This window comes from Moschus berezovskii, chromosome 27, assembly GCF_049115385.1.
Source record: "Moschus berezovskii isolate FMDL1 chromosome 27, NW_MosBer_1.0, whole genome shotgun sequence".
NCBI classification, from domain to species: domain Eukaryota; kingdom Metazoa; phylum Chordata; class Mammalia; order Artiodactyla; family Moschidae; genus Moschus; species Moschus berezovskii.
The window spans coordinates 4563330-4586285 of NC_142486.1; the positions used below are offsets into that span (position 1 = coordinate 4563330).

General features: G+C 51.5%; 1 protein-coding gene across 1 annotated transcript in view; it reads right to left on the bottom strand.

Annotated features, from left to right (window-relative positions):
* Positions 1-1267: 1267 nt before the first annotated feature.
* BAIAP2L1 (BAR/IMD domain containing adaptor protein 2 like 1) overlaps positions 1268-22956 on the bottom strand; it is a 75694-nt gene continuing 54005 nt past the window's right edge. The window contains exons 4-14 of the mRNA XM_055410302.2: positions 19054-19115; positions 18890-18961; positions 18514-18651; positions 17721-17873; positions 15396-15563; positions 14313-14460; positions 12324-12528; positions 11262-11339; positions 9751-9931; positions 2131-2168; positions 1268-1615 (exon numbers count right to left, since the gene is read on the bottom strand). Of these exons, the coding sequence (XP_055266277.2) occupies positions 1540-1615; positions 2131-2168; positions 9751-9931; positions 11262-11339; positions 12324-12528; positions 14313-14460; positions 15396-15563; positions 17721-17873; positions 18514-18651; positions 18890-18961; positions 19054-19115 (1319 nt within the window). The 3' untranslated portion in view covers positions 1268-1539. The remainder of the gene's footprint in view (positions 1616-2130; positions 2169-9750; positions 9932-11261; positions 11340-12323; positions 12529-14312; positions 14461-15395; positions 15564-17720; positions 17874-18513; positions 18652-18889; positions 18962-19053; positions 19116-22956) is intronic.

A 22956-nucleotide genomic window follows, 5' to 3' on the forward strand; every position in this document is an offset into this window, starting at 1 on the left:
GTTCACCTGTTTTGCTTGTTCAGGGCGTGTACACTGTCACAAGAGGAACTCACACAGAAGCGCCTCACGGCCCTGACCTCCCAGCACCGTCCAGGTCGGGTGACCTTCCCTTGCACAGCTCAGAGACGTGCTTGTTCTCAAGTTTTTATTCTTACAGTGAAGCCTGGTACCTTGACATTTGCAGAGCACGCACCCCAGGACCCATGGCCCGGCCTCTGTCCCAGGAGCAGGGAGTGCGGGACCCCCAACCCTTCCCCTGACTCATGAGCCTCCAGAGCCAGCCCGCCACGCCTCCCTGCCTCCACGGTGGGAAGGAAACGGCCCCATGAAGGGGGAGGAGCGGGCCCGTGATGGACCCGAGCTTCTTGGCTGGCAGACGCGGCGGCGGCTGCTGGACAGCTGCCCCGAGGCCCTCACACGGCCCCAGACCCCCGCCACCGAGGGGCAGCCCGCGTGGCCCCTCAGCCAGGAGGACAGGACCAGCCCCGGGAGCGCCATGCCTGACTGTCAACCTGCACCCAGTCGTTCCCGCGCTTAGAGAAGGCATCACGGCAGAACCGAATGCTGTCATCAGGAGCGAGAGCCCCGCGCGGCGCCCGGCCTGGGTGTGTTTTCCCCCTGGTCCCCTCCTCTAGGTGGTGCCGCAGAGATGGCCCAGCGCATGGGGTGGGGCTGGGCTGAAATGCTCCCCACCGCCCCCAACCGGCACCCCTAGAGGTTTCAGAGTAAACGGTGCTGGAGACAATTTTGGTCAACTAGCTTAGTGAGAGGCGCCTGGTTCCCACCCGTGGAGTCTCCCGAGGCAGGTGCCACTCTGAGAACTAGGCCCCCATGAGGCACAGCCTGGCGGGTTTCCGTGGGTCATTCTAGTTAGGTAACTCAGTACCAAGCTCAGTTCCACTGAGAACTACTCAAGTACTAAGACCCTGGCTGTGACAGGGCCAGGCGGATCCTCAGGGCTCTAGAGCTGTCTACATCGCGAGAACCTGTGGGATGCTTCATCTTGGCTAGGGCTATATAGTAAACAAATTTTAAAGTTAAAAGAATTAAGTGTTATACAATATCCTCATAATTTATATTGCTTCAGATTATTTGCATGCTTGGATGCAAATTTACATAATATTTTCTTTAAACATAATGCTATTTAAGAGCACATGCTTTATAAAACTGATCTCATTTGCATTTGGGTGCAGAAAGCCAGTCACAAAAGCATCCACTATCCCTTACTCTGGCTATTAAAAAATAATCAATATTAAACAAAAAGTGATACAGTAAGGATTGGAACCAAATTTACTATTTTTAAACAATAGGAAAATTTTAAATGATTGAGTTGTAACTAAACTATGATTTATCTTAAAGAAATGTGTAAACCCAACTATGTTAACTTAGAAAATGTGCTGATTTGCTCAAGTAGAATACACGTAAAATCAGACGCCCTCTGGTGAAGTTTTACAACGGGATGGCACTTGTCACATACAAACTTATCGTTTCCCGAGCGAGAGCCCACCGGGAAACCAGGAGAATGCTGGGGCCGCCTTCTCATCGGATGATTGGCGCTGAGCGGTCATTCGTCACTGTTGGGCGGAGTTTCACAGTAGCAAAGGGGTTCTCTCCACTGCGGGGGGCGGGCGGGGGAGAAAAAAATGTTGGCAGAAATACTCCCGAGACAGGGATTTGATTTGAAAACAGCCACTGACTACCCTTGCTCTGTAACATACACTTCTATAAATTTCAGGCGTTTTCTGAACATTATAAGGTTCTGTTCTGGAACGGTTCTCTCCATGCCACCCATTATAAACACTCATTGTTTTGGACTCGGAGGGGACTGATCCTGAGGCCTCAGGCCTGCGGGCTCCTCTGGGGCTGGGGGATGGGTGCTGGATAGGCTTGGCTTCTGCCTTGATCCAGAGGGAGGGCCCGTCCTGGAAGGCTCTCCCATCACGACCCTCCCCTGCACCCTAGGCAGGACCACAGAGAGGGGGACGTACTTCCCTGGCAGTCGGGTGGATAGGACTCAGCACTTTCACTGCCAAGGGCCGAAGTTCAGTCCCTGGTTGGGAACTAAGGTTGTACGAGCCCAGGCCTCCTGGGGGCGGCGGGGAGAGGCCCTTGGGGAGGAAGTTAACTTACCTGAGGAAAGGAGGCTTTGCAAACCCATTTGCATTGTTCTGTGGGAAAGAGAAAGAGGACGTTCTCAGTAAGGCCTGAGGGTACAGACATCTGAAGCCCACGGTGCAGAGAGCTCCCCCGTCTCCATTCACTGGGGAGGAGACATCTAAATTCCCCCGGAAGAATCGGGCCAGAACCACTGGGTGCTGCTGCTCGCCTGGTCTGTCTAGGTGAGAACTGGTGGTTAGGGGTGGCTTCCAGGAGCCTGGTTCTGTTGGGTTTTGGTGCCCACAGACTGGTGCCAACTGCCAGCCAGAGACCTGAGCTTGTAGGAAGTCCCGTCGGTGTGGGGGTCAGGGCGGACGGAGCAGCACAGGCTCCGTCTCCACCTTGGGGAATCACCCGGCCCTCCCGGGGCTTGGTCCCTGCGTGGCCAGGGGCCGGGTGAGGGCGTGTCCTCACTCCCAGACCTCTGCTCCAACTGCCGCACGGGCTCACTGTTGGAGCTGGCCGCCCAGGAGGGGGCAGTGTCACGCCGTGTGACCAGTGCTCCCTGGGGACAGCTCTGCGCGGTGCCAGACGTACAGACCCTCAAGGCAGAGGGGCCCTGGGGCCCAGGGCTGCTTCAGACCTGTGCCTGTGGCCAGGGCCTCTGGACACACCTTGGCCTGGACCCGGGGCCAACCAGCTCATCCCCAGGGGGCACCCCACCGCCAAGGCAGTCAGCCCCGCTTGTCAGCATGACCCCAGGCCTGTCCCCACAGGGCTGTCCCCACAGGGCGCGATGGCCGCTCCTGTGTTGCAAGGGATGGAGGCTCATCTGCGATTCCTCAGACACTCCCTGAGGCCCGCTGTGCAGCCCCACGTGTGGTCAGGGTGCCAGGGGGAGGCCGAGTCCCACTGTGGCTCAGGGCTGGTAGGTGTGTCCTGACACCTGGGAAGCGTTCTTCCTGCTGAGGCTTCCTTCCCGACGCGGCCTCTGCAGGGCAGGTAACGGAAACCCCCTTCCTGCCTGTCCCCGGGGCACCGTGTGCCCTCATCTTGGAGGAGGCCCCTGCTTGCTGAACATCGGCGCCCCTACTGCTTGACTTTGGAGCTCAACTGAACTGTGAACCGAGCTCAGTCAGGGTCTCACGAGCTGTGTCATCTGGGGACACGACACTCGAGAGAAACAAAGACAGTGAAGGAGATGCCCCGAGTCCAGCCCTGGCGGGGAAGTAGCAAGAAGTAACAGCTGGTGCCGTGAGGAAGGAGGGCAAAATGACTCGTAACAGGCCGCCTGAAGCCACCGGCCCTGGTGCGCGCCCCGGGCCCCCTTCAGTTGGTACAAGCAGCAGACACGCACGTGGGCATCGAGACCTCCGCTGGGCGCTGGGAGCACCCTGTCCTAAGGAGGGCCGTCAGGCAAGGCATCTCTGCCATAAAAATCATATGAAAATCATAAATCTCACAAAAAGCAGCAATGCTTTCTTAGCTCAGTCTCCCAAGGCAATAGAAGTAAACACAAAAACAAAACAAATGGGACCTAGTCCAACTCACACGCTGTTTGCTCAGCAGAGGAGACCATTAACAAAACGGAGAGACAACCCACGGGCTGGGAGAGTCTGCAACGAAAGCTTGCTTTCCGAAAAGTACAAACAGCTCACCCAAGTGAAAGTGTTAACCGCTCAGTTGTGTCCAACTCTTTGCGACCCCATGGATTAAAGGCTGCCAGGCTTCTCTGTCCATGGAATTTTCCGGGCAAGAACACTGGAGTGGGTAGCCATTTCCTTCTCCAGATCTTCCTGATCAAGGGATCGAACCCAGGTCTCCTGCATTGCAGGTGCATTCTTTACTGTCTGAGCCACTTAGCCAGCCAGCTTGTACAGTGCAATAACAAAAACCACCCAATCCAAAGGTGGACAGAAGACTCATCAAAGAGACACTTCTCCAGGGAAGACACCCAGACAGGCACATGAAAAGGTGCTCAGCATCACTGATTACTAGACACATGCAAGTCCAAGCTGCGACGAGGCACAACCCTCCCGCTGGCTAGAACAGTCACTATTAAAATGCCTACAAAGGACAAATGCCAGAGAGGGTGTGGGGAAAAGGGTGCCCGCCTACACTGTTGGTGGGGATGTAAAATGGTGTAGTCACTGTGGAGAACAGTGTGGAGGGTCCTTAAAACACTGAAAACAGACTTGCCCTCTGATCCAGCAACTGCACCCCTGGGCATATGTCCAGATAAGAATGTAATTCAAAGAGCTGCACATACCCCAGTGTTCAGAGCGGCCAGGACACGGGAGCTGGGAGGCAGCCCCCGGGGTACCCTAGGCATCCTGGTGTTCAAACAAAACTATGGGTAACTGACAGCACTTGGTGCTGTGAGTGCAAAATCTAGCTGCTATGCCAGCTTCCCTGGACCCCAGCGTTTGGCTGAGATAGAACCTGGTTTTTTGCAGCGTTATCAGCTGCTGTAAACAGCTTAGGGAAGAGGAATTACCAGCCCCGCTGGGCGTGAGAACCTCTGAGGTATGGAATCCCAGGGCTGAGGCTCTGGCCCTCAGGGCTCCTGGACAGGCCTGTTGTGGGACCTGCTCCTTGACCATCACCTTCCGGATCAGTTTCTAAATGGAATCTCGTTCTCTTTTGGGTGAGCTCTACCTGGCTGTCCCATATGGTGCTGCTCACCCTGTGACTAATTAAAATACGAATCTAAACTCCAAGCCTCGGTTCTTCCTTTGCACCCTCCACTTCTCAAGCGCTCAGTAGCCCTGTGTCTGTTGGCCACCCTGCTGGCCTGCCTGGTTCTGGGCTGTTTCCGTCTGACCCATCAACTCTCTGGGCGGTTTACTGACACACAGATGACTCAACTCTCTGCTTCCTGTCTTTGGAAGAGGCCACCAGGAGCCGGTGACAAACAGGCGTCTGTGCCTGCCCCGAGGGGCTCTCCTGGGGGCAGCACCAGTTCCCTGCCCGCCCTGCAGCTTGACTGCTGCTCTGACCCGGTACCACTTTGACCCAGTACCGATGAGATGCAGGAGCTCGTCTCACAGATAGGACTGGGCGGGAAGAGGCAGCGTTGTCAAAGGCTGTGACAGAGGCACAGTTTCGTCTCTGGCAGTTTGCAGAGGATCGTGAAATATTACTTCCCGAGATAAAGCGATAGAAATGGAATAGGAATCAGCTGTCACCCAGTCATCAGACCCTGCGCTGCCGCCCGCAAGGCCTTGGGTTTCCTCAGAGCTCTTCCTCCAGGACTTTGCTCACGTGCTCGCCCCCAGGAAGCCACTTTGGATGCCCCCCCACCGGAGCTGGAGCCCTCCCTGCCTCCTGCCCCGACACCCCTGCTCCACGCCCCTTCATCTCCGCTCCCTGGACTGGACTCCTGGCTTGGTTTGTTTCCCTGGAGCAGGCCTGGACTGTAATCAGCTTGTCAGTGAGCGCTCCCCGGACGAGGCCAGTGGGACCTGCAAGCCCTCTTCACAAGGTGTGCCCTCACGTGCCAGGTGGCCGTGCTTACCAGAGGTTTCAGTTGGTCAGCGGAGTCTGATGCCATGGAAGTGTTCGTTGCTAATGTTGCTGTGACCTCATGGAAGGTTTCGCTTATCATGAAGGAAAGTGTTCATCAACACTCATTATTCTGACATTTGCAAAACCAGCAACAACTAATCACCATGGGAACTCACACAAGGAAGGCATTTTCATTAGATAGGTAGGGCTGTTAAATGTTCTTCCAAGAAATCAAAAATTAAAGGCCACTAATCATAATAAAATCAAAGACTGAAAAAGGCCTTCCGGCCTGCGAGACAGAAATAAGGGGGCCTAATCCAAGTGCCAGGGCTGCGCTGGCCTCACAGAATGAATTAGGCGTTCTCTCCTCTTCACTTTTAAGGACAGGTGGAGCAGGCCTGGCATTCATTCTTCTTTGAACGTTTCATCGGATCCACCAGTGAAGCCATCGGGTTTCAGGCTTTGTTGGGAGACCTTAAGTTACTGACTGGAGGGTGACAGGACACAGTGGGGAGCAGGCTTCTGCCTGAGGGCCGCCAGGACTGCATAGACGGGAGCCCAGGGGGTGAGCTTAGGCCCCACCCCCGTCCTGGTGGGAGGGCAGCAGCTTCCACAAGGACCTGCCACGGGGGAAGGTGGTCACAGGCCACCTTGGGCCTTGGGAGAGAGATACGTGCTTAAGGCTCTGCTGCTCAAGGAAGGGGAAGGAATAAAAAGGTGGGCGCAGTGTGCAAGGCTCCCCAGCTGGTCCTCCTGCTTTTCAAGACAGCCTCCTGGTTCTGACAGTCTGTTATGATCCAGCCACCAGGGAGGTTTAAGAATACAGTTAGAGCTCATTTAAACTGCTAAACGCTTAATAGCGAACATCATTGCGGACGGTGCCGACATCTAAAGCCAGGAGTGTTTTTCGCTCTATCCATTCGGTGTGGTGAGAAGCACACCGATGCTTTCTTCATTGGGCTTCATCCACGTGGTAAAAACACTGAAAGTTAAAACATGTTTTCTTCTGAATTCAGTGCTGTTAGCTAAAACGTGTTTTCATTTATGTTTCCAGTGTTAGCTACGATTTTGGGGCAAGATGCTTTTACCTTAAAAGGCAGTAGACAGGCAGACCTCGTTGTATTGCACTTGACTGTGCTTCACAAATACTGTTTTTTTTTTCCTTACAAATGGAAGGCCTGTGGCAAGTCTGCTGACATCATTTTTCCAATGGCACGTGCTCAATCCATGTCTGTCACGCGCTGCGGCATTTCAGGCTTTCCATCATCGTCGTCATGGTGACCACTGATCAGTGGTCTTTGGTGTCACTACTACGACTCACTGGAAGCTCAGCTAGCTGGCATTTTTTATCAATAAAGTACTGTTAAATGAAGGTACATCCATTGCTTTTTTCGACACAATGCTGTTGCACGCCCTACAGGCTACAGTGTATGTAAACATAACTCTTACATGCACTGGGAAACCAGAAAGTGCATGTGAGTTGCTTAATCGAGATGGTCTGGAAGCTAACCCAATACATCCGAGGTCTGCTTCTGCAACCTTTATCAAGTCACAGAGCCGGGTGGTCATTATCACCAATGGGCGTCATCACAGAAGGAAACCATCAGACTGGCCTGCAGGTGGACGGGCCACCACCAAGATGAAATGCTCCCGCCACACAAAACCAGCCAACAAGCAACAACGGCAGATTCTGACCCCAGGCTGGAAACAAGGGAGAAAGGGGGACTCAACAAAGGACACCGTGTGGATGTAACTAGCAAAATCCAGGCTGGGGACGCCCTCCAGGACTAGTAACCTGGGTTTTCTACAGAGAGATGACACGGAAAGAGAGTTGGGGGAGATCTCTAGGTATGGAAAGACGAGTTGTGAGACTTAGTCACCAGCGATGGTGTGGGGAGCTGGTCTGGGTCCAGATTCAAACAACGATACCGTCAAGAAATTTTTAATGAGACAGTCAGAAATTTGAAGTGACCAGGTGATGATATTCAGGAGTTAATGTAAATTTAAAATGATACGATAGTTGGTTTTGTGAGAAACAAAAGAGGGTGACAAGACAAAACCTGTAATATATTTACAGATGAAATGATACAAAGTCTGGAATTGGCTTCGCTGATCTGGTAGTGTGTAGGGAGGAGATGAAACAAGATTTATAAATGAATTATATATATATATCTGGGGGACAAAATCAGTAGATTATTCTTTCCACTTTCATGTGTGTTTGAATTTTTCCATAAAAAAAGTGGAAAATCAAATTCAGAAGAAGACACTACAGACCAACAGGTCCCACACCTTGTATGCCTAGATCCTGAGTTTTGTGACATGCAAATTGTAAGTTGATTTCTTTTTTCAGCAAAAGGAATTTTTATGCTTTTAGAAGTGCCTTAAGATCATTTCCAAATAGTATGAGTATTGTTTTAAAATATACCAGGCCCTTTAATGAAATAGCATTTCAGATCTGCCCTTTCAAGCAGCGTCTCCAGTTTTGACATCTCTCACCAACAAAATGGGAAAGCACCCTATCCTTCTGAAAGTAATTTCTGGAGTTAGAAAGCTGGAGTGATTTGCAGCAATAACTGAAAACAAGGAGTCATGCCGTGTGCTTCTCTAGGAAGAGAAGCCAAAGACATTTCTGAATGAGATTTCAAAATGGCATTTCCAGGACCCAAACCGGCACTGCAGCCTGCAAGGAGGCAGGCATGGTCCCCCCTGTACCCGGGGCCCATCTTTCAGAGTCTGATTCCCTGTAACCGACTCCGCCCGGCACCACTCAGCTGAACACAGGCCCCCGGGGGTGACACCTCGTGGGGGTGCATGGCTCCTGCAAGCACCACAGAAAGAACAAACCCATGCAAAGAAGAAACAGTTGAAGCAGCCCAGGCTTATTACAGCACCAACCGCTTGCGTGCCCTCGTCTCCGGAGCAAGCTCCCTCTGAGAAACATCTATGGCACAAATTCTCTTCTTTCAAACCCGCTCAGCGCCACTCTGCCCGCCCTGTCCGAGGGCGACCTTTCCCTCGGCGCTGAGCTAGCGCCCCCCGCCAAGTCTGCCCTCCCCACTGGCACAGGGGACCCGCGTCCCTGCTCCTGACGGGCAGCCCCTCCTTCTCAGGCACCCCTTTTCCTCCATCCTTCCCATCTTCTCTGCTGTATACTCTATGTTGTGGGAAAAGAGGACAGTAACCCCCTCCAGGCTCGTGCTGAGTACACCCCTCCAGGAGCTGTCAACTTCCGGCTCCTCCTGTCTGGGAGGTGCCGCCCTTGGCCCCTGGTCTCGGGGGTCGTACCCGCTTCAGGACGACGGTTCTGGCTGCGGAGGTGGCCTCGGCGGGCAGCGCTCCCCAGGAGTCACCCTGGCTAAGATCCTGGCCTAGCACTCTCGGTGGGGGCAGTGGGGGCACCAGGCCGCCTCCGCCTTCCGGATGCTTCCACAGCTGTGGACACAGCCCACCTCAACACTGAGTCAGTGTCCCAGGAAAACCGACCCCTGACCTCCATCCAAGTCGTCGCCGCACCCCGTCCTCAGGGCACCTGGCTCCACTCCCCCACGGAGCTCCCAGCTCTGACATTTTTGTCTGTCTCTGACTGTCTGCTGCTTATCTTATCACTAGAGCCTAAGCTCCAGCAGAGCCAGAGCTGGACTGTTTATCTCCGCTCCTCCAGAGCCCACCGGGCCTGACTCGAAGACAGAGTCGTCCCTGGGATAGATGAAGTGACTCATGGCCTCTGTCCCAGTCCCGGTAAGATCACAGATAACGTGTGTACCGGGCTTACACGGCGCAGTTCCTGAAGGTGTGGTGATTAGATCACTACTGTCAACCTTCAGTCTTCCTCCAGAAAACAATATGAAAACTGAAGAAAGTGCAGAGAAAGGTGATTACAGGACGAAAAGGACTGCAGACATGATCAAAAGCAAGGAGAGCTTGAAACGGAAACGATGGACCTCATGTGTGCCAGCCATCATTTACATGAAATAAAAACAAGAGGACAGAAGTTACGGCTGAAAGGCTGCGTGACAGAAAGAATCTGCAGGTCCTAGGAGCAAGCGCGCGCCCCGCCCGAGGGTCACCCTTTCCTGCTCGGAGGGAAAGGGGCCCTGCACCCCAGAGCCCGCCTGTCAGGATCGGGGCCCCTGGGGCCCTACTCACAGGAGGCGTGCTTTCTGGTCTGGGTGCCGGGGCTTTGTGGTTAGAAGCCTTCTGGGAGGCGTCTCCTTTCTCAGCAGTGGCTGCTCCCATGGACAGACACTCCAGGTAGTCCGGCGGGGGGATCACGACACTGCTCTTCTCCGCCAAGTTCGTGGTGCTCACGCTGCGGACAGGCGCCAAGCTAGCGACAGGGGAGGACTGGGGTTAGAGGAGACCTGCCCCCGCACCCCAGGCATCCCGCGTCTCCTCCGGCGAAACTGCGTGGATTAGAGACCCACAGCGGTGAGGCAGGAGATCACCACACACACAGCACTGCAGTGTTTCTTGACTGACTGTTTAGTCGCTAAGTTGTGTTCCACTCTTTGTGACCCCATGGACTGTAACCCGCCAGGCTCCTCTGTGCAAGAGATTTCCCAGGCAACAGTCCTGGAGTGCCAGTGTTTCTGCTGGCTTGCACATGTACACTCTTTAAAAGACCTGACAAAAGGAGAGGAAAACTAACTCCATTAGGGGCAGACTCCTGATCCAGTTTAAGAAGAAAATACAGCAAAAGCACTGAGCACTCCAGACTAGAAATCTCAGAATCCCAACACCCTCAGTCTCATTTCTTGGCCAGCGGCAGCTAAGCTGCTCTGCAAGGGGCAGAGACACACAGCTGACCATGAGCAAGGGTGGCGGAAGGCCTTGGGGCGGTGTCTGCAATCCCGGGGGCAGCGGGATGGGTCGGGGGCTGTTCTGACATGGCAGACACCGTGGCCGAGGCGGTTTGCGGTCAAGGTGGCGCCACATTCCATTGGGGCGTCTTTCTGAGGACCCGCGGGACAGCCAGCCAACCCACACACAGACCCTCCCGTTTCAGCTGGGAGAGACCCGCCTACGTTAGTCTTGTACTGGCTCCATCTCTTCTGGCTCCCTGTGCCCCTGTTTCCTCAATTTTCAACCGGGGCCCCACCTCACAAGGTCGGGTGAGAAAGAAATGACCTGGTCAGTACAAGCGGCCAGCTCCTGAGCGACACTGACAGTCATTCCTGGGTGGGACACAGAGGTGCTGAGTGAAGGCCCTCGATGTGACTCGAGCCACAGAAGCAGACACGGTACTCAGGGAGCACGAGGAGGAAAAAGGACGAGGGCAGGTCCCAAGGACCCCGCATCTGAGCAGAGGGCGGAGGAAAGGCCTGGGAGGGGCCTGAAGACAGGCAGCTCGTGAGCGAGGGAGAGAAGCAGGCGAGCGGGAGAACGTTCCGTTCCAGAGCACGTGCTCACCAGGGCAGACAGGCCGGGCGTGTGGCCTGGGACTTCACTGTGGGAGGGACTACGGGCTGGGAAGGGGGCATCTCTTCCCAGCAGAGGGTACAGCGCCAGGACGACAGGAAATCGGGAAGGAACAGATGAGGAGCAGCCCCCGCACCCGCCAGCCCGGCTATGGCGTCGCCGTGGGCTCTGCTGCTCGCCCAGATCCACCCCCACGCGCCTGGGAACCTGGGGTCCTGGCGAGCCGCAGGTGGTCCTACCTTGGCACCGGCTCGCTTGCAGCCTCCTCCTCGTTCTCCTCCAGCAGCTTCGTGTAGGACGACGGGAACCAGCCCCTCCTGCAGGCGGAGAGCGGGGGGAAGACAACCTTGCTGGGGTGCTGGCACGCAGCCACAGACACGCCTGCAACGGCCTGGGGACGGCTCAGGGCCGGGGGAGGGGGGTCGGCTGGGCCACTTGCATCCCATCCCATCACAGGCGTCTTACATACACGTCATTTCTATTTGGATTCCCTTTGTGTCTTTTGTCTCCATTTTGACTTAAACTTAGTACCTGAATAATCTACACAGAAACTCACTTTAACCTTCTAGGAAGGCTTGTGCACACAGTTGGAATGAGGACACTGGCATTTGCACTACTCACGTGCCAGATCTCACATAGAGCCTTATCCTGAGAAACCTGGTCACATACAAACGAGTGCCTTTACTTTCAGAGGTGACTCCTATTCGTGCATCAAATTTATAGGACTTCCCTGGTGGTCCAGTGGCTAAGACTCCATGCTTCAGTGCAGGGGGCATGGGCTCAATTCCTGGTCAGGGAACTATGATCCCATGTACCATGCTGCTGCTGCTGCTGCTGCTAAGTCACTTCAGTCGTGTCTGACTCTGTGTGACCCCATAGACGGCAGCCCATCAGGCTCCCCCGTCCCTGGGATTCTCCAGGCAAGAACACTGGAGTGGGTTGCCATTTCCTTCTCCAATGTGTGAAAGTGAAAAAGGAAAGTGAAGTCGCTCAGTCATGTCTGACTCGTAGCGACCGCATGGACTGCAGCCTACCAGGCTCCTCCGTCCATGGGATTTTCTAGGCAAGAGTACTGGAGTGGCTTGCCGTTGCCTTGCAGTGTGGCCAAAATTTTTAAACAACCTCTCCATATGCACACACATGCAGAAAACAGCTTGGGTACAACGCGGATAGACTAATGGCAGCTAACCAGGCCAGAACTGTCACTAAAGTGGGACCTTGCTGGGGTGGAGGCGCTCGTCTGCCCTCAAGGACAGCCTCGGGGAGCCCTGGCGGTGTGGACGGCCCAGCCCGGGACCCACGTTTTGGTGCCGTCGTGCTCCCCGTAAAGCCAGCCGTCCTTCTCCTCGGAGATGAGCAGCGTGATGACGTCTCCCTGCGCGAAGCTGAGCAAGGTCTGGTTAGCGCCGGCCGTGTGCGGAAAGATGGTTTTCACTTTCTGCTTTTTCACCATGTTCAGTCCGGAGGCCACGGAAACCGATCGTGGCAAATTGGGGTCAACGGAACCTGTCGGAAGCAAGCAGGGCAGCGATGACTTCCAAGAAGGATGACTGGGCGAGTTCAAAGGCGCCGACCCCAGAAACCTGGCCCACCCCATGTCACCAGTACACTCATTCCACTGAGACGCCAATTGGTTCTATCCCCACACCTCCACCTGTGGCTGGACAGACAGCAACAGACAGGGACGGCACCTAAGCCTGGCCCCAAGGCCTCTCGGAGGAGGAGCCCTGTGGCCGAAGGCTCTTCAGACCAAGAGGATAAAGCCACGTGGCCCAGCCTCACCAGCACGGAGTCCCATAGAGGCCAGTTCTCCACGCCACCCGGCCCACGCCTCCCCCCGCCCCTCTCCCCCGCCACAGTTCGCGGAAGCGCTGTCAGGCACCAGCTCAGACCAAACCGCCCAGGGCCTATGCCAAAAGAGAGGAGGACGCTGGGGACACACGCCCCTGCAGCCGTGGCTGCTCACCCGCCAGTGGGGCAGGAAGTGCTGACCCTGCCCCCTGCACACCGACCCCTCCCCCTTGGTGCCCAGACAGAGCCAGGAACCGGAGGAGCCCGATGCCGGCGGCCCGGCTCCACAGCCATCGCTGCACTAAGTCAGGTCTCAGCTCAAACGCAGGCTGGTCTTTACCAGCCCACCCCAACGCCCCGCAAAAAAAATGGAATGGGAACATTTTTTTCCACTCAAATTTTGCAGCCTACTATTGACTATAAAACAATGCAGAATCTCTTTTTGCATCATCCTCGGAAATTCTTGACACTACAATGTAAACTCTGCTCTCTGCTTGACATGCCGCCTACTCTAATGATCAAGGTTGCACCGAATCCAGCGATTTTCATTTGGCTTTTCCAACAAGAACCAAAGAATCATGTGGATGAGCGGGCCGCACACAGTGCTGGATGCTTTCACCTTCTGTTATATATACAGAACTCACAGTCTTCAAAGGCGAGTGACTCCAGTGTCATCTTTGCAGCTGACATTCTGGAAGTCTCATCTCTTCCCCAACAGCTACACACGCTGGACAGCCTGTGGACTCTCACTAGCAGTGCCCTGTGTGACTGCCACGACCTTCACCCCCAAGGGGCCTGTGAGACCCCCATATGCCCAGTGCCACCAGTCTTGAGGTCCTGGACACCAAAGACGCTGCAGGCAAGAGTGGAGCCTGGCTGAAGCCATCTGAAATGCCTGCAGACAAGACGTGTTCCTGATTTATTCAGAGTGCATCAGCTGAGTTAAGAAATGTTAACAGTTGCAACTGAAGCCTCCAGAAAGCATGACGTGCTCTGTTAGAGATGATGAAAGACCCTGAGTATAATTCAGTCGAGGCCTCCTGAAGAGACTAGGAGCCATAACTTTGATACGTGAATTTCTATCATCTGTGTCACTGTTTCACTGAAAGGAGGAGATTTTATTTCAGCTGCCAGTGAATATGGAGCACAGCGTGCGGTTCTGTTCTACTGCATGTATTGAAAACAACACCTTTCAATAGTATGTTTACTCTATGGAAACATCTATCACATACAGAAATCACATCTGTCCAAGCAACATGTCTTACAGTTTTACAATCAACCTGGACCCTGTCTGGAGGTGTGAGTTCCCCTGAGCCAGCGTGGAGCCAGTGCTACCACACACGCGTATTTACTTCTAGCTCACAACATGCATGCGTGCTAAGTTGCTTCAGTCGTGGCCGAGTCTTTGTGACTCTATGGATGTAGATCTCAAGGCACACTTACCTACATATTTAAGACATTTAAAGGTACTTTAAAGGAAATTCAACTAAACAGCTCACCTGTTAAATTATTTTTTCTTTCTGAGTTCTGTGCGACTGTGGCTGGGTTCTTAAACAGATCGATCAAGGGGCTGGTCAAGGCTCTGGCTGAAGGAGCCGCAGGGATCTTTGGTGGGTATTTAGAAAGGCTGTCACAATCTTGCCCAACCTGTGGAAAATTCCTTATTAGTTTAATCCAAGTATAACACAGCAATGGCATTAGAGAGCGATCCCCAGGGCTGTTTTGCATTACATACTTTAAATTCCATTTTCTTCCCCAAATTCTCTTGTTTGCAGGGTAATGCCCCATTTTTAATTATTTTAAGAATACCTGTTTCTTTTGTCTATTTATTTATTTAGTTATTTTGGCTGCACCGTACATCTTAGTTCCCTGCCCAGGGATTGGACCCTCGCCCCCTGCAGTGGAAGTGCGGAGTCCACTGGACCACCAGGGGAGTCCCCCCTTTTAACGCAGTCGCTCCCCATTTCCCCAGCCTGTGAACAGCACTCATCTACTTTCTGTCTCTGTGGATTGTGAGGCTCCCTTTTAAAGGCTGCTCGGCTCGAGACTTCTCCATTTAAAAGTATTTTTCCACAGAATTTTGAGTGCATTAGCCCATTACTTTCTGACACCTAGTTTTCTAAAAAGAAGTCTGGTTTCAGTGGGATTCTCTTTTCTTTGCAATAAGTAATCCATTTTCCTCTCCCTGAAAGTTTTCAGAATCCTCTGTCGCTAACATTCTGCTGTCTGTTGAGGTTCTGGCCTTTGCGATCCAGCCAGGATCACCCTGCCTGCTGCGTTACAGGTCAGACTGTCAAGGTCATCTCTACAGGGACTGCGGTTGGCGCTGGGCGAGGGGAGAAGTGGCAGGCAACAGCGTGTGTCTGGGGACAGACCCGGCCTCGGGGAGGGAGAGGGGCCACGTCTGGTGTTTGTGCTGCTGGAAGGGTGAAGTCACAGTGTGGAAAGGTAGGCCCTGGAAGTGATACAGGCGGGGCCGTGACTTCCACTGACAAAGGCAGCCTTGCTCTGTTGTGCAAATCTGGCTGAAATCTTATTAGCAAAGGTACGGCTGAAATCTTGAGGTGACAACCAGCTCTTACCATGCTGCTTCTCTCGATCATGGGTGAAGGCAGGGGCGTTCCGGACATCGGGGTGGAGACCGGGGTCTTAATTTCTTCGATCATGTTCATGATTTTCTCTGGCACTTTGGTGACATCACCACAGGTTTCTTGCCACCGAGGCAGTTTGGAATTGATCAGTTCTGCAGACTATAAATTCAAAAGAAACAAAATCAAAGACAAACACACGTGTATTGTTAGAAGGACTGACACAAATGATTACTACTACTACTCAGATTCCTGGCTTACCACTGGAAGTGTGGGAGCGAGGAGTTAAATTCAGTGAGTAGCTGAAGCATCTGTGAGGATCTGCTGTGTCTTATTTGCTGAGGAGCATGTAGGCTCCTGTTGTAAAGGGATTTCCCGTCTCCCTCAGTGTGGGTAGAGTTCAGGATAATACAAAGACTGTCAATGGTTCAGAAGTTCAGAACTAAGACGGAGGTGGCGCAATCTGTGTTAAAACCCGTGTTTCTCAGGGGCCTGAGAACTGCTGATCCCTGTGTCTTCCTCCCACCCCTTCCACGAGAAGCGCCTCTGATGGAGCGAGAGGACCAGGAGTGGACTTAACCCCAGAGAAAGAGGCCTGGCGCACTGGAGGGGTGACTCAGATCTGTCTGAGAAGGTGTTCTATGGAACAGGGGGGACCAGAGGCGGAGCGTGGTGGGTCTCTGGAGTCAGCGCAGTGCTGAGTGAAGTCCTGACCACAGGCCGGTGGGGGCCTTGGGCAGGCAGCAGCCGGGCGGCAGAGACCCAGCAAGACAGTGCTCAGGTTGCCCACCCCCAAGGCGGAGGTGTCTGTCCTGCCTCCCATAGCCTGGCTCTTCCTCTGACTGGACTCCCGGATTCCCGGGAGCCCTTATGAGAACCCCCCTTTCTAGGTGGCAGTGTAGTTGGAAAGGGAAGTAGAGCACCTTTTGTGAAACTATTTTCGTTAACAACTGCACTATTTCCATCTAGACTCTGTGTTCATCAGGCGTGTCTAGGGGCGCCGATACGAATCCTAAACCCTGCCCCTCGCCCCCACCTCCGTCCCCTGCCTGTGGCCTGGACACGCCAGGGACCAACGGCCTTGGCTGCTATGTCCAAGGAACCACTGAAAGCGCTGGGACCCGGGAAGGCACCAAAGCGGTTTTCAGAGACTTGAAGAGACTTCTGGTAGAGAAAGAAGGAAATCTGGCTTGCATCATGCTGAAAAACATAACTGGGACTCAAGGTTAAGTGTGCGGAAGACTGTCAACTCACTAGAGCTCTCTGGAAATAGACCAAGTTGCCCCATCGCGGGGGGAGGCAGGGTGTTGTCACAGAGAGCTTCAAGGTTGCTTCCGGCCCCACCAGCAGACACCTCACCATGGAAGCAATGCCGAAGCTACTACAGATGCTCTGGGACAAATGTCATCACCTATTGCAGCATGTTTGTTTTTCTTTTCTGCAACAATTTGAGACCTTGGGTATTTAGATTTGGTAGCTGAATATTCCTTCAAGTTTATGGAGTATGTAACCTATGATATATGCATGCATACGAGGCCACGTTCCCCCAAAAACGAAGCAGCCCTATACTGAAGCTTTTAGAACGCTTCTCACATGATGGAGTGCTCTCTAAATTACTTCATTGTGAATAACAGTGAATATTTGACCTCAGTCACTGCTAGTTTTGGATGCTTACAGAAGCCCAATAGAGTCCATAGTTTTATAAAAAAAACAAAAGAGGGAAGGAAATTTAGGACACAGTTTGTGATGACTCCTAGAAGGATAACCTCAGAACTGCATGTGCTGAAGGAGGGTGACAAAGCTAGTCACGGGGCTGATGGGGTCAGGCGCACACACACACCCTGAAGACAGTGAAAAAGGACCCTGTCCAGCTGTCCTGAGGCTGTGGCGGCGTCTGCGGTCTAGGACAGGATTTCCAGCAACACCGTCTACATGGCCCCCAGTGAGCCTCTCAGACCACACAGGTGGGGTGCACCTGGGGGCTGGCGGGACTCACCCCGTGGTTCTGGTGAAGACACTGATGGTGAAGCATCAAGCAGAGTCTGAGAGAGGCTCATGGGCGAGAAGAGGGGAAAACGTGCCATTTCTCAGCCACTGATTAAATGTGAATGGGTGTTACTGAATTCAACATGATAAGCAAACATTTGACCATTTCATCTACATTTCTAAAAGTTTACTCATTCAAGTTGGTCAAAAATGATTTCCTTAGACTTCTTTCCTTGGCAAAATGAGCCCACTGCTGTATCCTGGGGCACCTATGGAAGGCGAAGCATGGCAAGGGTGTTTAAATGGGAGGGAAACATTTGCTGTTGCACCCACCTGTGCGTGGTAATGGTGCATCTGACTCGAAAAGCTGCAGTGTTTGTCGACTAGAAAGCAGAAGCGCCTTTTTTCTTCAAGCAGGGCTTCTTTGCAACCATCTGCAATAAATTTCTGGATTTCATTCTGGCGAGAAGTAATGGTTTCTACATACTAGGAAAATAAATAATAATTATACAAGTATGACAAGAGGAACTAAACAGCTACCCAGCCTGACACTTATCTCCTGCCATCTTTACGGCTGATTTATTTTGATAATGGAGTGAATGCTGAAGGCAGATAAACATTAGACAGAACAACAGAGTCCTAACCTGATCCGAGCAGATATCAACATTCTCATTAAGGTCCCCGATCCATGCCTGGAGAGAAGTTGCCAAAGGCCCTACATTCCACTTGGCAATTTGCATGAAATATTACTTTTACTCCAGGGACAAGATCATGTTTCATTGGAAAATAATGGGTTTTGGAGCCAGAAAGTTCAAGATCAAATCATATTTACAAGTGCCAACCATGTGAGTTAACTGAAGCCTCACTTTTCCCATCTGTAAAATGGGGACACAATGCTTATCACTCTCTGGAAGTCAGGAGAAAACACCAGTGCTCTTGACTAATTATTCTTAACTCTGGGAACTCTGCAGCCTTCAGCTCCCACCAAATCAAAATGCTTATTTTTGACTTTCAGCAGCAGCATATCTGATGGATAAAGTATAGGCTGACTGAGATGAGCACGCCTCCCATTCACTATGTAAACCATCCACCCCAAAATAAAGTAGCACAGTGCTGAAAAGTTCACCTCAATCTCTTTGCATTCATATTTGAATGGATTTCGTCCTCCTTGACTTTTCCTTCTTATCTTCTTCAATTCAGCTTGCGATTTCTCCAGAGAATCTAATCTATGCCTGTGTTCTGCTTGGTATCTCTTGAGAGTTGCCTGTAAGGTAAGAGTCGCACCGGTGTTACTGAAGCACCAGGCAGACTGGCAGGCAGCCACTCTGGCTGTGTTTTAACGGGGTTTTGTGACCTTCATACTCGCTGCTGCTGCCGCTGCGCCAGCCACAGGAAAGCTCTCCTTAGGCTCAGCCACAGGCGAGCACAGCCTCCCTGAAAACTAGGTTCCCCGCCTCGGGCACCCTCGACCCAGGGCAGGTGAAGCAAAACCTGGTACTCACATTCATATATTTTACATCAAGCTCTGTCTTCTTCTCCAGCTCATAGATAATATCCTTATGGAACTTTTTGAACTGTGAACACAGGTGAAAAATTGAGACCAGGTTTGAGACTTGAAGCAAAATAAAATAAGTATATTCGGTAAATAGAAAAACTGTTCACATACATTTTCATCGAGACTCTCGTTGAGTTTCTTGTGGATACTGGAAATCTCTATGAGGACATGGCCTGTGAACAAAATCAGGGATGTCAGGATGAAGAGCCAGCCTGTGGTGTGCTGCAAACGTACAAGGGAAGTAAACTGGTGGATGAAGTTGAGTCCGCAGCTGCTCTCACGGCAGGTGGGCATCAGGCCCCAGGGCACTGGGAACACTGGCTATGGCCCAGCAGCAGAGGTGGGACCTGACGGACACAGCTGACAACAACACAGCACTCCACCACGCCCGCCAGCTCTGTCTTCAGACTCCCCTCGTCCTCTCACTGTTTACCCAGTCCCTAAGCTGAGTCCTACTTACGGGTTAATTGTTAAATTCTCTTAAAAGATGATCTTGGTCATTGTAGTAACTAATTATAGGAACAAATTACTCATTTTTGATCTAATCCCCTGGGTAATCTGATTATCTGTCAGGCATAAAAGATAAAGGTTATTTTCTTTTTCTTATATTAGTTCTCCTATCGCTCTGGAAAATCTAAAAAAAAAAATCTGGGAAACCGCAGCAGGGACCATATTCTGTCTCCTGGGGCTATACATTCCAGGACAAATGAGTTGTTGCTCCAAAAAGCAGCTAGATGCTCCAGGCACGTCTCTTGCAGTGTGTGGCAGAGCGCTGCCACCCGGCTTTTAGAAGGGAACAAGAGCCTCCCTCTAGCAAGGGAGGTCTCTACAGGAACCAAATGGGTCTGATATCTAAGAACTGGGAGCAACAGCATCACCTGGACCACCACCAAGTCATACCAAACCACACAACGTGCCGCGGGGACCATCCTACAGTTCAGTGGGCAGGTGAAAAGTAACTCTTTGGGCAAAACTGAATGGCTGTTGAGGAGGGAGAAAGAAGAGGATTATGGCAGATGTGGGGAAAGAGGGAAAGACTGTGGACTGGACTCAGACTTCGGTAAGCACCTCTGTGCGAAGGACTCTACCGTGCCCCGCCTCTGGGGACACCTGAGGACATCTGACTCTAGGAGGGCCAGGCCCAGGCTCTTCCCTCATCTTCAGATGCAGAAATTCAACCCGTCCGGAACATGCCCACCTGCCATCCCATTGGGCACCTCGTGTTCAGCACGCCTACCAGTGCATTCACCGTCTTCTCTAACCCCAGCTCTGGGCTGCCAGCCAGCCAGCCCTAGGGGCTGACGCCCTGCCTGTGTGCCACACTCACAGACAAAGACTCACTCCCTGGTGCCATTACTTGGGCCAGCTTGGGGGTGGAACTGCGCCCTAACTCATCCTGTTTCCTTGGGTGACAAACGTGCCAGCCCTCCCCTGCCCAGCAGAGGTGGCCCGTGGGGATGACACGGGACGTCCGTGTTCGCTAGATGACCCGCTCCAGCAGAGGTGGGGGAGTCTCCCTAGACGCCCCGCCCCACACGTGTCAGCCTGCCAGCTGGCCCTCAGAGGAGCCGCCCTCCTCTTTCCAGCTCTCATTCCTCATGACTCCCAGCCCGTTCTCTTCTGGATCTTTTTCTTCTCAGGTGCCAGGGGGTTCTCCAAATCTACATGTAAAATGTCACTCCCAGAGAAACCAACTCCTCAGCCTGAAGCCCACCATGAATGGTGTTGCTGAAAATGACCATGTTGGGTGGTGGGGACAGAGAATCTCCTGGAAGGATATAACCGGGTTAATAGGTTAGAGGTACGGAGGCCCCTAGGCACCATGTGATTCCAGGAACTGCTGCTGGATAAGCATGGGAGTGAGGGCCCCCGCCAGGGTATCAAGGCACCCACGGTACGTCTTCAGTGATGCTGACTCCATTTATCCTGTGATTCAGTTCTCCTAAAGCTCAACATGAAACAAATACACAAACCAGAGCTCTTCACAAAGGAAGCCTTTATCTGACCAAGAATTACATTAATGTCATTTCATGTATTGAAATAATCTGAGGTGAAATATTAATAAACTTCACATCTATTTTAAACCCATAAATAACTCCCAGTTGGAGATGAATAATAACAACAAAAACCAATTATTTGAAAATCAAGCAGTCTATTCCGAGCAAATCAGATCTACTTAAAATTATTTTGCTTAAATCAGTCAGAGTGATTCAGGCTAGGAGGAAAGTGTTCACAATTTTTTGTTCACGTTGTCAAGAACTTTATTTCTACAATTTTATATAACATCGACCTCTGAGATACGTGCTGCCAGAAGTCTGGGCTTGTGAGAACACCAGCACTGCTGAAGCGGGTGCTCCGGTCTGGCCTGAGGGCCCCGGCGGCCCGCACGCCCTCCTCATCCTCCCCTCCTGCCCGCGCCCCCTCCCCACCGCAGAGCCTGATGGAAGGGCCCAGTGAAACAGACCATTCACTCTGCGGGCAGGAACGGAACACCTAACCTTACCCCTGCTAAGTCCCTCACTATTGGTGAAATTTAAATGCTGACCTCAGAGCAGCAACTTCTGAGTCCTCAGGCATAAAAAGGATTAAAAAACATCTTTCCTGTGATTATGCAAGCTGCACAAAGAGTATCTTGGAACAGAAAAGGAAAACAGCCTTTATGTTCAATCTACAGAAGTTTACTCTTAATAAAGCAAGTGTTACTTTATGTCTGAGATGTGGAATCACACACGTTTTACTCTTAGCTCCGTAACCTACTTTTTCATAAATTACATTTGGGAAGAAAAAAATTGTTTTGAAAAAAGAAAGAGCAGTTGGGAAAGCATAGCCCAGAATCCAATGGAGCAGAACTAAGTAAACGCCCAAACAGGAATCTACGTGTCGGTCCCAGGAACTACAGCACCGTATGTACGGGATCCATCATTTCCCTTTTTTTCCTTTTAGGTTTTGAGTCAATATTTTGGGAAGAAACTCATAGTAAGTACAGTAATGTGACCCAGTCTGAATAAATTATATTCTTAAATTGCAGTATTAAAGGAATTGAAATATATACCTATTTTTCAAAATCATGAAGTTGATACAACTAAAAAGTCAATGTCTACCATCAATTTTTCTCTGAAATTCATACAAATAATAGCTATTGGTGGTATCACTCTAATTCTAGGAACCATGAACAAATCTGTCTAGCATTTTGGACAATACTGTATGAAGATACACACGTTTATCCAATAGGCAGTATGGACTTTAAAAGTTAAACAACAAAATTTTGAAAAGTATTACCTGTATGAACACAAGGTTTTCATCTGAAATGTGGATTAGTCGTGGCACTATTAATATATTTTCAACTAGATAATTATTCATCAATTCATGGTGTAAGTTTAGAGGAGCCAGAGGGAAACTACTAGCAGACTTCAGGGACAAAGAACATGTAGGCATAAGTGTTCTTTCTCGTTTACATTTGATCATGGATACTCACAACATCTGTTATTTCTGGAGAGTGCAGAGCAATGACTGAGTCACACGCTGTTTCCTCCATGCAACTTCAAGTGGAATCAGACAATAAAATGACAAGGTGGAAGCCAACCCACTATGGGCCTAAAGTATAACCATATGAATTAAAGGAAAAGTGATTAAAAAAAAGAAAGTTACTGTAAAAAGGCTATACTTTTCCTGAGAGTTTTCCAAATACCTAATGTGATGCAGAGAAAATATAATGAAAGTAAAAGCAAATTATACACAGGTGGGAGATGTTAAAAAAAAACAAAAAACAGATATGCACTCAGGGTTATCAACACTGAGTTAGTACAGAACCAGTCGTTAGTAACCAGCAACGGGTGACCCAACCTGCCAGCGTCTAAGAACGTCTCTCAACAGCTGTCCACCCAAGTCCCTGGATGCAGGTGGAGGGGCTCCTCTCTCGTCAGTATTGAAATTGTGCAAATAAACAACATGCAGACAGGCATGATGCCAAAGAAGTGAGTGGGTGGTAACCAGACATACTCTTCACAGGCTTAG